This window comes from Ostrinia furnacalis, unplaced genomic scaffold (genome assembly GCF_004193835.3).
Source record: "Ostrinia furnacalis isolate ACB-3 unplaced genomic scaffold, ASM419383v2 OfSCF1172, whole genome shotgun sequence".
NCBI lineage: Eukaryota > Metazoa > Arthropoda > Insecta > Lepidoptera > Crambidae > Ostrinia > Ostrinia furnacalis.
In genome coordinates, this window is record NW_021131411.1 from 1,318,737 (window position 1) to 1,332,486 (window position 13,750).

The window sequence follows — 13,750 nt, forward strand, 5'->3', positions numbered from 1 at the left end:
ACATAAAGTTAATATTCCTTCCGAAGGAATATTAACTTTATGGGTAGGTAGGTGAAATCAACCAACGCCACAAATAATAATTACCTACCAAGCTCCTGGACCACCGGGAACTTTAAAAAAAAGAAGCAAGAAGGGTGCCTAAGCCTATACTATAGTGTAGATAGTAATAGATATGAGTTTGATGATAAGTTTATAGAAAAGTTGCCCTAAATAAGAAGTATTGGTACAGAAGTTCAGACAAACAGCTTGCGATATGAAATAAAAATGTTACTATTAGGTAAGCGGAATTAATTCACGTAAAAAAACGTTAGGATTTAAATTCTAGTAAAGTACAATCTACGACGATAACTACTTGTATGTAAAACTCTATTTTAATTTATTTTATGGAACTTCTCATTGGAGTAATAAATTATAGAGCATTTGGTAGAGTCCTCAATCCTCATGTTAAACATAAAATTGGAGGCATCTGTCCTTATAAGTATGTAACGATTTTCTTCAATTACCTACCTACATAATAAATCGACAGTCGGTCTGTCTGAGGAGGAAAGTACTTTGTACAAGTAAGCTTAGAACCAAATATACCTAAGTGTTTAAAGATAAAAGAAGTATTTGATCAATCTTAATTAAGTAGTCATACTTACTCGTCAGCTTTCCGCAATGGAAACATACATGTAACTTATACCACAGCACTAGTTGTCCAAAATTTGTGAAACAAGAAAAGCAATGAAGCCGACGATCACGATAACTTCGCGTTGTTTACGCGGTTGTCATGACAACCCGTGGAGATTCAATATGGCGCACGGTGCGCGCGCGCAGTGCACGGTCGCGGACTGGCAGCGCGCGCGGCCATCGACCACCTCTCCGAAAGCGAGAGGAAGAGCTCCAAGCGGGTTTTGCTCTGCGAGGACAATGCGCTTCTGCTAATCCGACATTCGTTTAGGCAAACCCACGCCTACCAGTTTGTTACCGGTACACCTCTTCATTTACGGCCCATAAAACAAAAGTCAGTCTCGAATCTTTTATTTATGGTATTATAAGAATTAATCACACATTACCTTGAGCTATCAACTGAACGGAAAGCTCTATCTACCAGGTAGGTAATTGGCAAGTTAATAAATTAATTTTTTTTGGGTCAGTAAAAGAAAGAAAAATGTTAGGTAGGTATATTAACTTTATTCCACATTCAATTAATCTAAATAATACACGATCAACTATTTACTTTGCCACAAACGGTGTAAGAAATTAACATAGCAGAATAAATCATTACCCTACAACTCAGTATACCTTCATTAAAATAACTCTAACAAAAATATAGAAATTACATATTTAACTAAAATTAGTTATGAATGTAACGATATTAATATTGTTGTTAGACAAGTCAGTTCCGATATACAAATAACTATAATGATTGACGACCTACTTATGACAAAGAAGTGACCTCAAATACATACATCTAACACACCAGAAACTAAAATTATTTTAAAATCCATTTCATACAAAAAAGTTCCCGTCGCGGGCAGATCTTATGAAAACCAAAGGATTGTTATGAAACGGTCTTCGGGGTACAACGAAGCTTAAAATAGATTACATGCTACGTAAAATGTCGATAAGTAACATTACATGGGTAGTTAATCCAGTTATAAAAATTATAATTTAATTAATTAAAACAAATGATATGATGCATTCTTGTAGCGTTCAGCACAAAGGTGCGACTCGCGTGTTGATGTCGTATGCCTCAAACTTAATAGTGCATTAAATTGTTAATCAACGTGTTAATTTATACATCGAGGCCCTGCCTCATCATTCAAATCAGATTAGTCATTGTACTTAATTGTGAAAATTCTACTGATGGTAGCAAGCACTAACGGACCTTGAGCTAGTTGTTGTTTTCACGTAAAACAATGAATGCAATTATTAAGTGTCAGGAATACAAATAACATAAAATATAATTCTAAACTAAAAGAACACAATGTAATAAGCAGATTGAAAATTAATTACAAACAAGAAACCAAACACCTTTGAAAACACGAAAAGGATAATAGGCATAGGAAGCGACAACATACAGGCACATAAGACTATTCTGAAACAGCTAGTTATTGTAAAAATATAATTTTGTACATCACCTAAATATTATATTTACACTGTAGAGACACTAGCAGCTTATCAATTTATTTCATTAGATAAACATATCCTTGTACAGATAAATGTCTAGTCTAAGTATATTTTACATTGTTATACATATTAGATAGCACCTTTACGTTTTTTTTACAAAGACTGTTTAGATGGTATTGACCACTTGATCGAAACATTTCGCGACGAATTGCTCTTTCTCGTCCAACTGCTTAACGTCAGAACTCAAGTGACGAGTCAACATCGCCTCCTGGAGCGCGGTAAGGGCTTCGGATGTGAATCGCTTCCCTTTGAGATGAGTGATTACGGAAGCCTCTCCATGGAAACCTGATTCTATTAGACCCGGGGGAATTTTAAGAGTGACGTCATTGATCAGACCTTTCACTACGCTCATGTTAATGACGAGCTCCTCAGTGGATGAGTAGATCTTGGACGGAGCCAAGAGTTCTGCAGGTACCGGGAAGTTGCGACTGACGGTGAAGTCCGGAGTCCTGCCGAAGCACCAGTCCCAAGTCTGAAGCTCGTTCTTCAATTCTGCAAGTCCTGGTAACAAAAACAAAACAAACTTAATCACAATACAAATAATATCGCGCCTATGTTATTATTATTTCAAACACTCAAATGCAAGTCAACGCCCTGTAAATAGCTGATATGTGGTAACTATCACCCAGACTTTAGCACAGTCTGGGTTATTTATGTAAATAATGATAAGATTATTGTGCATAATTTTGTGTTATGATTGGAAATGTTCCAGAAATTTTAAGTAGGTACTTGTAGATACCACTTGAAGACAAAAGACAAACAAAGCTAAAGTTCGTAGCTCACCTGGGAACCAATCATCTGTAGGGTTGACAAACTGGAATCCTCGCTGCTTTGAAATCATGTCCTGGCCGCCGTCTCCAAGGTGTAGGGCTGGCGTCCGAAGGAATTCGTAGCCCACAGCTGTCTGCAGGCTGTCCACAGTCACCCGGTTGTCCATCTCTGCCAGATTTGCCACCGGGGAACGCGTGGACGGAGTCGCGTTCGTCTGTATGCCATGCTAAATAGAATTAAAAATGCCCTTAACTTATGGATATGGGATGGGTTGTTAGTGGCACAAAGGTGTTAGTATAAAACAAATACATAAAATAGTCACATTAGGAAAGAGCATGCTATGAATATGAAATTACTTTCTGAAGAAGAATGCTAATGAANGGCTTAAACACTAATGAAATTACATCACATTAAAAAACATTGTGTTAAAAGAAACAAAGCCCTAGAAACAAATGCATTATTTTGTATGCACAAACTATGCATTGGTACTTGGTGGTAAACAATGAGTGATCAGAAACTTGTGTGATCTTTGACATCAATGCATATGTGAAAATGTTCATTTGCCTAATTAAACAATACTGTTGATCCATTATTGCCTAATATTTAGAGGCCCTTGATGATTTGTCACAAATGTAGAACAACAAAATGATAAGTTCAATTAGAATATTTTTTGTTAAATGCAATTTTAAATTATTTTTATGGATTTACTAATTATGGAAGACACAAAATGAGAAATGGATTAAAGAAGAAAATAAAGTTAATCTATATATACAGGGTGTCCCGTANATAAGTATAATTGTACAAACTATGATATTCCTGTCTCAATAGGCTTTGTTACTCACCTCTCTTTTAGCCAGAGCTTTGCTGAGATCTGCCTTATTGGCGTTGACTAGAAGGGTGCAGTGGTGGTACGCTGTCAAACGGCTCAGCCTTGAAGCAGTGCCAGAAATCTAATTTTGCAATTCAGGAAATTATTCCAGACACCAATATAAGTTGATAAGATTGTAATGACTTAAAATCAAGACAAAAGATGAGTGCAACAATAAAGAGAACCATGATTTTGTAAAATAAAAGTAAATTCATACTAAGTTTGAATAAATGCATGATTTAAATTTCGTTTTTATAAAGGATACTTTGTATTTGTCTCTGACAATGAGATCTTGTCGCTCATTGATGGTGGACTTGATGCCAAAGCCCCGGAAAAGTGCTCTCTTGATCAACTCCAAGTTGTACTTCCTGTCATACCTCTCACGAGGTGTGAAGAATGTAATATTGAGGTTTCCGCGATCATGGTACACGGTGCCGCCGCCGCTGTTCCGGCGGGCTAAGGCAATTTCCCTTTCAGCTAGATGTGACACGTTGGCCTCCAACCAAGGATTCTGATGTCTACCAACCACAACGCATGGCTCATTCCGCCAAACCATCATAACATGGTGGTTAGAGAAATCCATGTTACGGTACATCCAGTCTTCGAGAGCCAGATTGGTGTAAATGTCAGTAGATTGAGACATGAAGACTGACTTTGTGATCTCCCCCTCTGCCGGCAACTCACGCTCCTTCTTCTTGGAAGAGAGACATTGTCCACTCGTGGCCAGGGTGCGGGCACTGGCTCTTCTGGTGAGGCCAATCATAACGCAAGCACTGCTCATGGCGATCTTCTTCATCATTGCTTGTGCCATTTTCAAGTAAGTGGATAAAACGGAGACTTTTCTGTATGAACCTCTTAACAACTACTTTGATTAAGCGTCAATTAGTTAAACTACTTAAAGTTACGATTGAAAAACTGTTCTAATAGTCCACACAAATACACTAGTGCATACAGCAACAAGCGTCAGTATCAGCCGAAGAGAGGGAGATCAGATATTCGTGTAGAGCGATGGTCTGATGCAGCCACTTCCAGGTCTGGTGCAGGGAATTAATTCGATAACGAATACCCAAACAGTCTCGACAGTCACTTGGCATTCCTCCTCTTGAATGCAGGATGAAGGAAAAAATCACAAACAATTAATATTAACACAACAGGTACTTAGAACTTTTCAACTAAAAGTTACAGACAGGTTATAACTCAAGAACAACCAAAAATCTGAGCGCGTATGCAAGAAAGTATGTATTCCGTGCGTGAATGCGCGACAGTATCTGGTGAATTAATTACCTTCCTTCTCATTTTATTGTGCTGATAACGATAAGCGGGGCTGGGAGCTAGGAGGTCGAGGGAGGGCATTCGAAGTTCACATGAAGCAAACAAACAACTTGATAAGAAGCACGAACGAGCCACGCGCAACTGAATTATCTGCTGGCTGACACACGTAATGGTAATCGTAAATTTCGACTTGGCTCTTGCCAAAATATACAGTAAAACTTTAAATACATCTTTTAATCTAAAAGTGGTATTACAATTACAGTTTATTTCAAGTTTTCGTTTTGCGCATTAATTAAATTTTTAAATAGAAAAAAACAAAGTTCAATTTTATCTTTTGCTTTTGACTCAGTGACGTTGAAATGGCTGAAAATGACACTTGTGATGACACTAATGACAGATTGACAGATTTGAGATGTTCCGATATGCACTGCGATCGCTACTCATGCTATGCTACCACTCAGTACTTGTATTACTTTTCTCTATGCAGTACTCTACTTTCACTGGTGTACGTACGAGTACGAGTACGTACGTACTGTGAACCGCAAGGCTTTAGGTAGGTGCTCTCAGTACTTTCACATGATCTAAAACTAAATACATAAACTTGTTTAGACATCAAATTTTAAAAACAACAACTACCTAAGTAAGCAAGCTGGGCCCCGATTGCGCTAATTTGTAATGTCTCCAATTCATTCGCGTTTCATCACTAGTCCACACTCCACTCAATCCCATTTTCATTCCAGCTAATGTGCAATTCGGTATTGCGGTAAAGTTCACGAGCAAAGAAAGACGAAACAACGGATTTAAGCACTTTCCAATAAAAGTTCGAACACCTTATTTTTTCACTAAAACACAGCAAATGTTCGTGAAGCGTGACTTGCGTTTGAGAAAAAGTAGCTTTCACACAAAGACGCAGTTGCGATCCGTTTACTACGTTACAGCTTCTTTTGAACTATCTGTCAAAGCGAGCGAACACCGCGATACGAATTTGTGCAAACAGCTGAATTACGTTCGTTGTTCAGTCGCGTTGCAGTTGAAAATATTTAGCGCAATATTGGAGCGCTGGGTGGGCGCAGCGTCCCAAAGTGAGTCTTGTTGCTGGCCTTCAACATTAACTTTTTCACCGCCACGGCCACGGCCAGTGGTGGACATTTACCAGTAGGCTGAGTAGGCTGAAGCCTAGAGCGGCAAATTTTATGGGGCCGCAGATTTAGTTCTTAATTATTTTTTACACACACAATACGAATTATTAAGACAATAATTATCTAATCACAATATTGTTTTTCTGGTAAAATACATAAACAAATGTTAATTTGTGCGTATTTTTACGATTACCTGCCCAAAACAAAAAACTTACATTTATATTATTTTCAACTAGCGTCCGCGGAAAGTCCATCACAGATTCACAGAACTTTTTTTTTTTTTTGTAAAAAAAAAATTTGGTAGCTTGAGGAGCTTTTCCAGCTTCACCGGGCAGAGTGGCGAGTACAGAAGGTACTCTAGCCGTTNATTTTAATCTGTGGCATCTGTAAATTTATTTGCAAACGAAAGCGAGCTCGTAAATTACCATCACACTTGAATCGCGAGTGTGAGTTACAATTTTGACAGTTTTGACAGCTCGTTTGAGAAACGCGCTCATGTAAGTATAAGTTTAATGCTCACTGAAAAATCTTTAGTGAAAGCCTTGTCAGCGCACAAATGTAACATAGTTAATTCCTCTATTATTATGATTAGTAAAACTAAAGCTTAGCTATATCTACAGTAAATTGATAGGAAAAACATGTAATTATTTGATTATAATTTTAATAGCTAATAATTTTAACTTTTAAATGGGTTATTTAATTATTATTAAATGTGTAGCTCCTACTTAATTTTGTTTATCTACTATAAATAATTAATAAAGAAGTAGACATCCTGTAAAGAAATATTGTGTTTATATTTTTAGATATAAAGTTTTAAATCTTAACATACACATCATAACCTACCTAGATACCATACAATTATTGTTGTCACTGTATTCTACTCATCAAAATTTATTATTCATTACAGGTATCATTTATGGCCTTCTACAATCACACCTAAACCTTACACAGATCCAGATCCGGATACACTTAAGAAATGTACCATTAACACTTGCGGGCAAACTGAAATTAATGGGATTAAAACAAAATGTACTTGTGAGAATTTATTTAATAAAATAACCTTACTTACTTATCTTAATAAACATTTTAATTAATCAGTATTTTGACTTTCAATTGAAACCTAATAAAGTTTCAAATAATAAGTAGAATAAAATGGTTAGTCAAATTGCAGAGTTTCAATTTGTCTGCTCATGGTTTCATCTGGCTACTGGGGTTATCTCTGTAAAGAAAAAAAAATATTTTTCAAAAACAAGCTTTTAATGCTCTAAAAAGAATTAAATAAAACAAACCCATCAACTTATTACTTTACTCAATTTATATGATTAAAAGCTTGTCGCGAGATTTACTAGATGTATGTATTTAACTATTTGATTTTTTTTTTTTTTTTTTTTCCACAACNAACTTCTGGCCGAGGGGGAAGTCATGCCCAGCTTATGACCTTATGGGGAGAGGAGTGGGGCGGGGGAGTCATACCCAGCTTAAGTCATAACAACACTTATGAACACTTTATTTGAATAAATCGCCAAATATACCACCGCGGAGACCCCAATCGCGTCTCCGCGTTCCATTGAATCGTATGAGCGTGTGGATTTTTTGCAATATTTTTCACAATTTCTATTTTTATTTATTTATTTTATTTATTTATTTAGGAAAACCAGGGTTTTACAGTGTGTAATAATGACATAAGATAGGCAACGAGTAAACCACTTATAGGTTCCCACTAGAGGTGGGCGCCACGCCGGCGCGCCGCCGCCGCCGCGAATTTTTTCACGCCGCCGCCGCCGACGACCAGCTGTCGGCGCGCCGATACTGATACTGTACAAACTATTTGAAATTTATTCCTCTCTTATACTGTACTAATATGTGTTTCAAACGCAGAAGAACTATTTTTTTATTGAGTTGAGCGGCTATTCTAGTTCAATGAAGTCCTAGTATCACTGCGACAGCGTTGCCAGTTTTTTTTTTCGCCAAGTCGGGACTTTGGTACTTTTTGAGTGAAAATAGCGGGATTCTTCCGTCAAAAGCGGGACAAAGTAAAAAAAACGTATATAATCAAAGGTTTTCAAATATTTATATTTTTATTTTACTTAAAATTACGTTTACGTGACAATAGATAGCAAAAGTAGCCATAGAAAATGTATTTCAACAAAAAAAATATATTTTAAATCAGGTTTACTCTATCGTTAAATTCGCCTTTAGAATAAAAAAAAAAAATTAAAAAAGTTTTATTTTTTTAGAATAATATGGCGTTTCAAACAATAGTCTGGTGAAGTGAGTGTCTCTCTCCGAAAAGCGGGACAGAGCCTGTCCCGCGCGGGACATTTAAATTTGATTTAAAAATCGGGACGTCCCGCCAAAATCGGGACGTCTGGCAACGCTGCACTGCGACCAGTACCGATCTATTGTGATCGCCGCTATTTTCCTTACAGTTCGCCTCCGAGTCCTGCATCCATTAGGAATTGCAGTATCTTTTGGGGGGCGATATGTTTTACATCTTGTGGGCTTAGGATGTGTTTGCCCAGGTGTGAGCTCCGCTTGCGCATCAAAGGTTCGCAGTCCGTGAGAATGTGTAGTGGCGCTTCAACTGACTCTTGGCACATCCTGCACGTTTTTGATTTGGACAGTCCCATAGTGGACAAATCTGTTAATCAAGTACATTATTCAAGTTACTGCTTGGTCTAGTAAATAATTGATAGCGAGGCGCCGGTCCCTCTTGTTGTCAAGAAAAAAATCCCCGCCTTCGTCTGGCAGATAACCCACACTATTGGACTATAAGCGAATCACTCACACAGAGATTGGCAAATATGTCTCGGAATGCAAATGGGAACCACAACCTCTGGAAGGCAACAAAGCACCTCCCTCAAAGTGTTCTCTGCTTATTAGGTCCGGTAATACATGAGTGCGAACTGACAAGAAAAATCGCAGACCTTTGCTACATGACGAGCCGGTTTATTTAAACCAAATATCCACAATGAGGGTTTTCGCGATTGAAAAATCCGCCAGATGGCAATACGTAGACGGTCCAAATGCTGCATGATTGGTGGATTTGACATATCTGTCAATGTCATGTCAAAAATAACCAATCATGCAGCATTTGAACCTCGCGTCTACGTATTGCCATCTGGCGGATTTTTCAATCGCGAAAACTCTCATTCAATCAAAAAAATAAGGTCAAGCATTGGACTTGATCCGAGACTTGCAGCTATGCCTGCCTTTGATTCCTACTGATGATGATGATTCATCCGACCAATTTCGGTCATGGTGACCACTTCGACTTAGCTGTCTTAGCGGCGCTGGTGCGCCCGAAGATGGCTTACATAGCCGATCTTCGCGGCAAACTCCTCGCATATTGAGAGTAATTATCCGCCGCCAACATAATTATAGTGAATGGCGGCAGATGGACGGGATTTACATCATCGCGTTTTGCGTCGAGTTCGTTGTGCGCTGCTCGTTGAATTCGCGGACTCGCCTCTACACAACACAATCTCCCGCTATTCTAGGTGTTGTGCTGCCAAACCTTCCCATTGTGATTTGAAAGGACTCATTTTGCATATTTTCGTATGCTGCTTTTGGATATCTTTGTACTTGACTATCTGAGGAGTTAACGGCCATGTTTCCGCTTACCCTCCTCAAGTTCAAAGTAGAAGATTGATTCCTACTACGCTAATTGAGGACGAAAGACGCAGGAGGACAAAGTGACTGACATAGCCCACAGAATCGCTAAAATCAAGTGGCAGTGGGTGGGGCACATATCTCGTAGAGCTGATGGCCGCTGGGGCAGTAAATTTTTTGAGTGGCGACCACGAGCCGGAAGACGTAGCGTGGGCAGGCCTCCCACTAGGTGGACCGACGATTTGGGGAAGGTCGCAGGAAGAGCCTGGATGCGAGCGGCGCAGGACGTCTTTCGGCTGAAACGAAAGAACTAACGCTAAAAGAGATGGCTAAGCTAAAGAAATAGCCAAAATGGACCCTCGTAAAGCACTTGCATTTGATCTGATCACCATGAAGTCCATGGTCTTGACAATGACCACACTAAGTGAGAACCTCGCAAGTCTCTTAACTTTGGAAATGATCCATAAGGCTGGCAAATCGCCTAACGAATTCTCTTATCGCTCAATTAATCTGACATTTGTATTATTAAAATTATGGAAAATGATCATTCTTGCTCGTTTATTCCCTTGCCTAAGTATGACCTATGTAATATAGTATACCCGACCATAAATTTTGGCAGAAACCATACCAACCATAGTCAGTACAATGTTTGGAAAAGAAAGAATCCTGTACGTCTGCTTTCGCTGCGGCTTCAGCTGGGTTTATCATAAAGGACTACTCTATGAAATTAAAAAGTACCTTCTAGCACACTTCTACTATCTGCTGATGGATTCTTATCTCAGTGACAGACAGTTTTAAATCAAACTCGGTGACAAAATCTTCTCTTTTTAGCTGCAGAGCTGGAGTACCTGGACCGTAGGATGACATGGAAAGACCATAAATATAAATAAAACAGAACTGAATATAATATTCCACCGACAGTCAGCTAATCCAACATTAACTATGTGCCTCCAAAGAGCTCAAAAATACATGTTAAGGGTACTTTTATCGGCACATTGGTACGCTCGCCTTTAGGAAATACACGAGAACCTGATCTCAGTCAAACCCACTATCCAAATATCAAAGTATATGATCAAGAGAGCTAATTTACTACCACCACCACTAATATCACCACTGCCTTAGTGTGAACCACTGCTTTAGTGGTTCAAACCCCAACCAACTGCAAATCACATGATTAGTCTTGACGGCAGATACTAAAAAAGCAGATTTAAAAAAAAACCTAATGAACAAAGGTCAAACAAGGTCACGCCGCCGACGCCGCCGCCGCCGAGGTCAAAAAGTCGGCGCGCCGCCGCCGGCCAATTTTATATCGGCGCCCACCTCTAGTTCCCACAGGTAAAAACAATTTAAAAAATTTAGTGAGCCTTTGCACCAGGGTTACTACATACTACGTACTACACTATTTTTAATAATTACCTATCGATAGCTTACTTTATTCTGATGAATAAATGTCATTACAAGTTTTTCTCTAAAACTGATAGTTTGGCTAGAAAAAAAGATTTTCTATCCACGCAGTACGCCGGCAGCGTTCGGAATTTCGGATCGGATATAGTGACGTCATCGCTCCGGGCGGTCAGTGAACTTTTTTAGTAATTTGGCCATAACTTCGTCAATTTTTGTCGTAGAACAAAAATTTTTGGACTGAAGGATTTCTTAGCCCTATCAATCTGCATTCACACATTCACAGCTAAAAATCGAAATGATCCTCATTGGATCCAGTACATATCGGAACATACCTTAAGTAAATGCTGGCATCCACCAGGTCACCAGGTTAAATAACCGAATGATGTACAATCGCGTGCAAGTTAAAAAAGATTGACCGCATTGGTAGAATAATTATGGAATAATATCACTGCATGAAAGTTATTTTATGTAATTTGATGTAAGATAAATAATTTTGTGTGACGAATCTATTTGGTGACCAAATGAAGACGCCCAAAAATTTACATTTATTATCTGTGTTGAAAAAAAGTTTCTGTCAAGTGTCAATCTCAGCTGTCAAATTCCATTTTTTGTGTGGCGTGAAATTTTTCATCACTTGACTGGACGAATAGTTGCTTTGCAATAAAAATTGTGTTGGTGATCTGTTTCTTCTAATTGTCTACAAAAATGGCACTAAGAACCACTGCAGTTTTGTGTAGGAATATTGATGAATTAATTTAAAACTTAAGTTTTATTTATTGCATTCAGGTTATGTAACTCATTGTTTTTGATGATTTTTCAGGCAATAACATGAAGAAATGGGCTTATAATCTCTCAGGGTTCAACCGTTTAGGTACGTACCAAAATATCTATTCCAAATGCGACTTACTGAAATGAAGAACCGAACATCATGTACTTTTGTATGTTTTCAAGTATCCTGATTCTGATAAAGTGCTACGCAAATTATTAAGTGATGTCCTTTGCATGATGTGACTGTGGCCTATAGTAGTTACTATGAGTTAATGATTTTTTTGTAACATCTTTCAGGTTTAATGCGTGACGATTGCCTTTACGAAAACGACGATGTAAAAGAAGCCCTACGCCGTCTCCCTGACCACGTAATCGACGAGCGCAATTTCCGCATGGTCCGCGCGATCCAGCTCTCCATGCAGAAGACCATCCTGCCCAAGGAAGAGTGGACCAAGCTCGAAGAAGACAAACTCTACCTCACACCCATCGTCGAACAAGTCAAGAAGGAAAGGCTAGAGCGCGAGGAATGGGAAAAGACCTATTAATTATTCTGCCTGCCCTGCTGTTTATAGTTTTATCTATTTAATTTAATAAATTTAGAAAGTTAATTTAATGTGTTCTTTTTATTCACTATTTCTTAACACCTACCATTTCCATGTTTTAGTACACAAATTATTAATATCTTGTATAAAATTGGTAGGAACTCCTTCATTTAAAAAATGATGTAAATAATTATTTTTTATCATTATGTAGATGCAGAAATAAGTAGATTCCATTTAAATTATTAGGATATCCAGTGAGATTAGGTATAAATGGAAAACAAGTATGTTATTTAAAGAAAACATTTTATTTAAACCTAACTACAATGTTTAAAAAATAATAATAAAATAATTGACCTTAAAAAGACCAATGAGTAAAGGATTAGAATAAAAATATATGGCAAATAGATGGCCTCTGAGAAGTGGGGCATGTCTTTTATAAATATTGTATATTATATTACAAATACAGTACATAACAAATGGTCCCTTTAAATAAATTTGAAAATCACATAACCATAATAACAAATATACATTTATAATAGACAACAGTGTAATAAGAACACAAAGTTATTACATCATAGTAGGTAGTAAAAATTGTAAGTAGTAGGTAATTGTAGGTACACATAATAATAAAATTTATCTACACATCAAGATTTTGAGCCTCTATTGCCTACAAGGAGGTCAGACAATAATTAGTGTCTGTTAAGTTAATATAGGTTTAGTATAATATTGAACAGTAAACTGCATTTCACAAATACAGTCGTGGTCAACTAATTAGGGACGTTATATGACTTAAACACAAGACCGTCTCTCCAGTCCGAAAAAAAAATCTTCACGAGGCTTTGTAGCTTGTGCCTATTAATAACAAGTAATTTGGCTAGTATTCTAAATATTTAAAGGCCAGAAAAGAAACTAGCTAGTTGCGATCAATATTTTTAAAATAAATCAATCATTGCCACCTACACATTTATTGACCTAGGGATGGACAACTAATTAGGGACACGTAACACTTTCACTGTAAATGTAAATAAATTGGAAATTATTTAAGTGTTTATTACATAAAAAGTTTTCATTAATAAATATAGAATACAAAACAAAATCATCAAACGTATTTTTATAACCAATATGGTTGGTTTTGTTGGTTATAACCATTTGACATCGGCGCGGCATGGATGCAATCAAATCATTACAGGTTTCTAAAGAAA

General features: G+C 37.5%; 4 protein-coding genes across 6 annotated transcripts in view; 1 reads left to right on the top strand and 3 right to left on the bottom strand.

Moving 5' to 3' along the window:
- LOC114351758 (uncharacterized) overlaps window positions 1-1,068 on the bottom strand; it is a 77,776-nt gene extending 76,708 nt beyond the window's left edge. For both annotated transcript variants that reach the window (XM_028303069.1, XM_028303070.1), the window contains exon 1: window positions 642-1,068. In XM_028303069.1, the coding sequence (XP_028158870.1) occupies window positions 642-667 (26 nt within the window). In that variant the 5' untranslated portion in view covers window positions 668-1,068. The remainder of the gene's footprint in view (window positions 1-641) is intronic.
- A 90-nt stretch (window positions 1,069-1,158) lies between these two features.
- Lipt1 (Lipoyltransferase 1) lies at window positions 1,159-5,401 on the bottom strand. Of its 2 annotated transcripts, none has more exons than XM_028303072.1 (4): window positions 4,077-5,401; window positions 3,786-3,893; window positions 2,956-3,169; window positions 1,159-2,673 (listed from the first exon to the last, which is right to left on the bottom strand). In XM_028303072.1, the coding sequence occupies exons 1-4, from the start codon at window positions 4,620-4,622 to the stop codon at window positions 2,279-2,281; spliced, it is 1,263 nt and encodes a 420-aa protein (XP_028158873.1). In that variant the 5' UTR covers window positions 4,623-5,401; the 3' UTR covers window positions 1,159-2,278. The 2 variants fall into 2 exon arrangements, with proteins under 2 accessions (XP_028158873.1, XP_028158874.1); XM_028303073.1 differs by having other exon boundaries at window positions 2,100-2,673; window positions 2,956-3,157; window positions 4,077-5,400.
- LOC114351761 (uncharacterized) lies at window positions 4,610-5,107 on the bottom strand. The gene has a single exon (XM_028303075.1). The coding sequence runs from the start codon at window positions 4,903-4,905 to the stop codon at window positions 4,753-4,755; it is 153 nt and encodes a 50-aa protein (XP_028158876.1). The 5' UTR covers window positions 4,906-5,107; the 3' UTR covers window positions 4,610-4,752.
- A 6,413-nt stretch (window positions 5,402-11,814) lies between the features above and the next one.
- Uccr (ubiquinol-cytochrome C reductase complex 14kD subunit) lies at window positions 11,815-12,619 on the top strand. The gene is made up of 3 exons (XM_028303076.1): window positions 11,815-11,971; window positions 12,059-12,109; window positions 12,304-12,619. The coding sequence occupies exons 1-3, from the start codon at window positions 11,944-11,946 to the stop codon at window positions 12,549-12,551; spliced, it is 327 nt and encodes a 108-aa protein (XP_028158877.1). The 5' UTR covers window positions 11,815-11,943; the 3' UTR covers window positions 12,552-12,619.
- The last annotated feature ends 1,131 nt before the right edge of the window (window positions 12,620-13,750 follow it).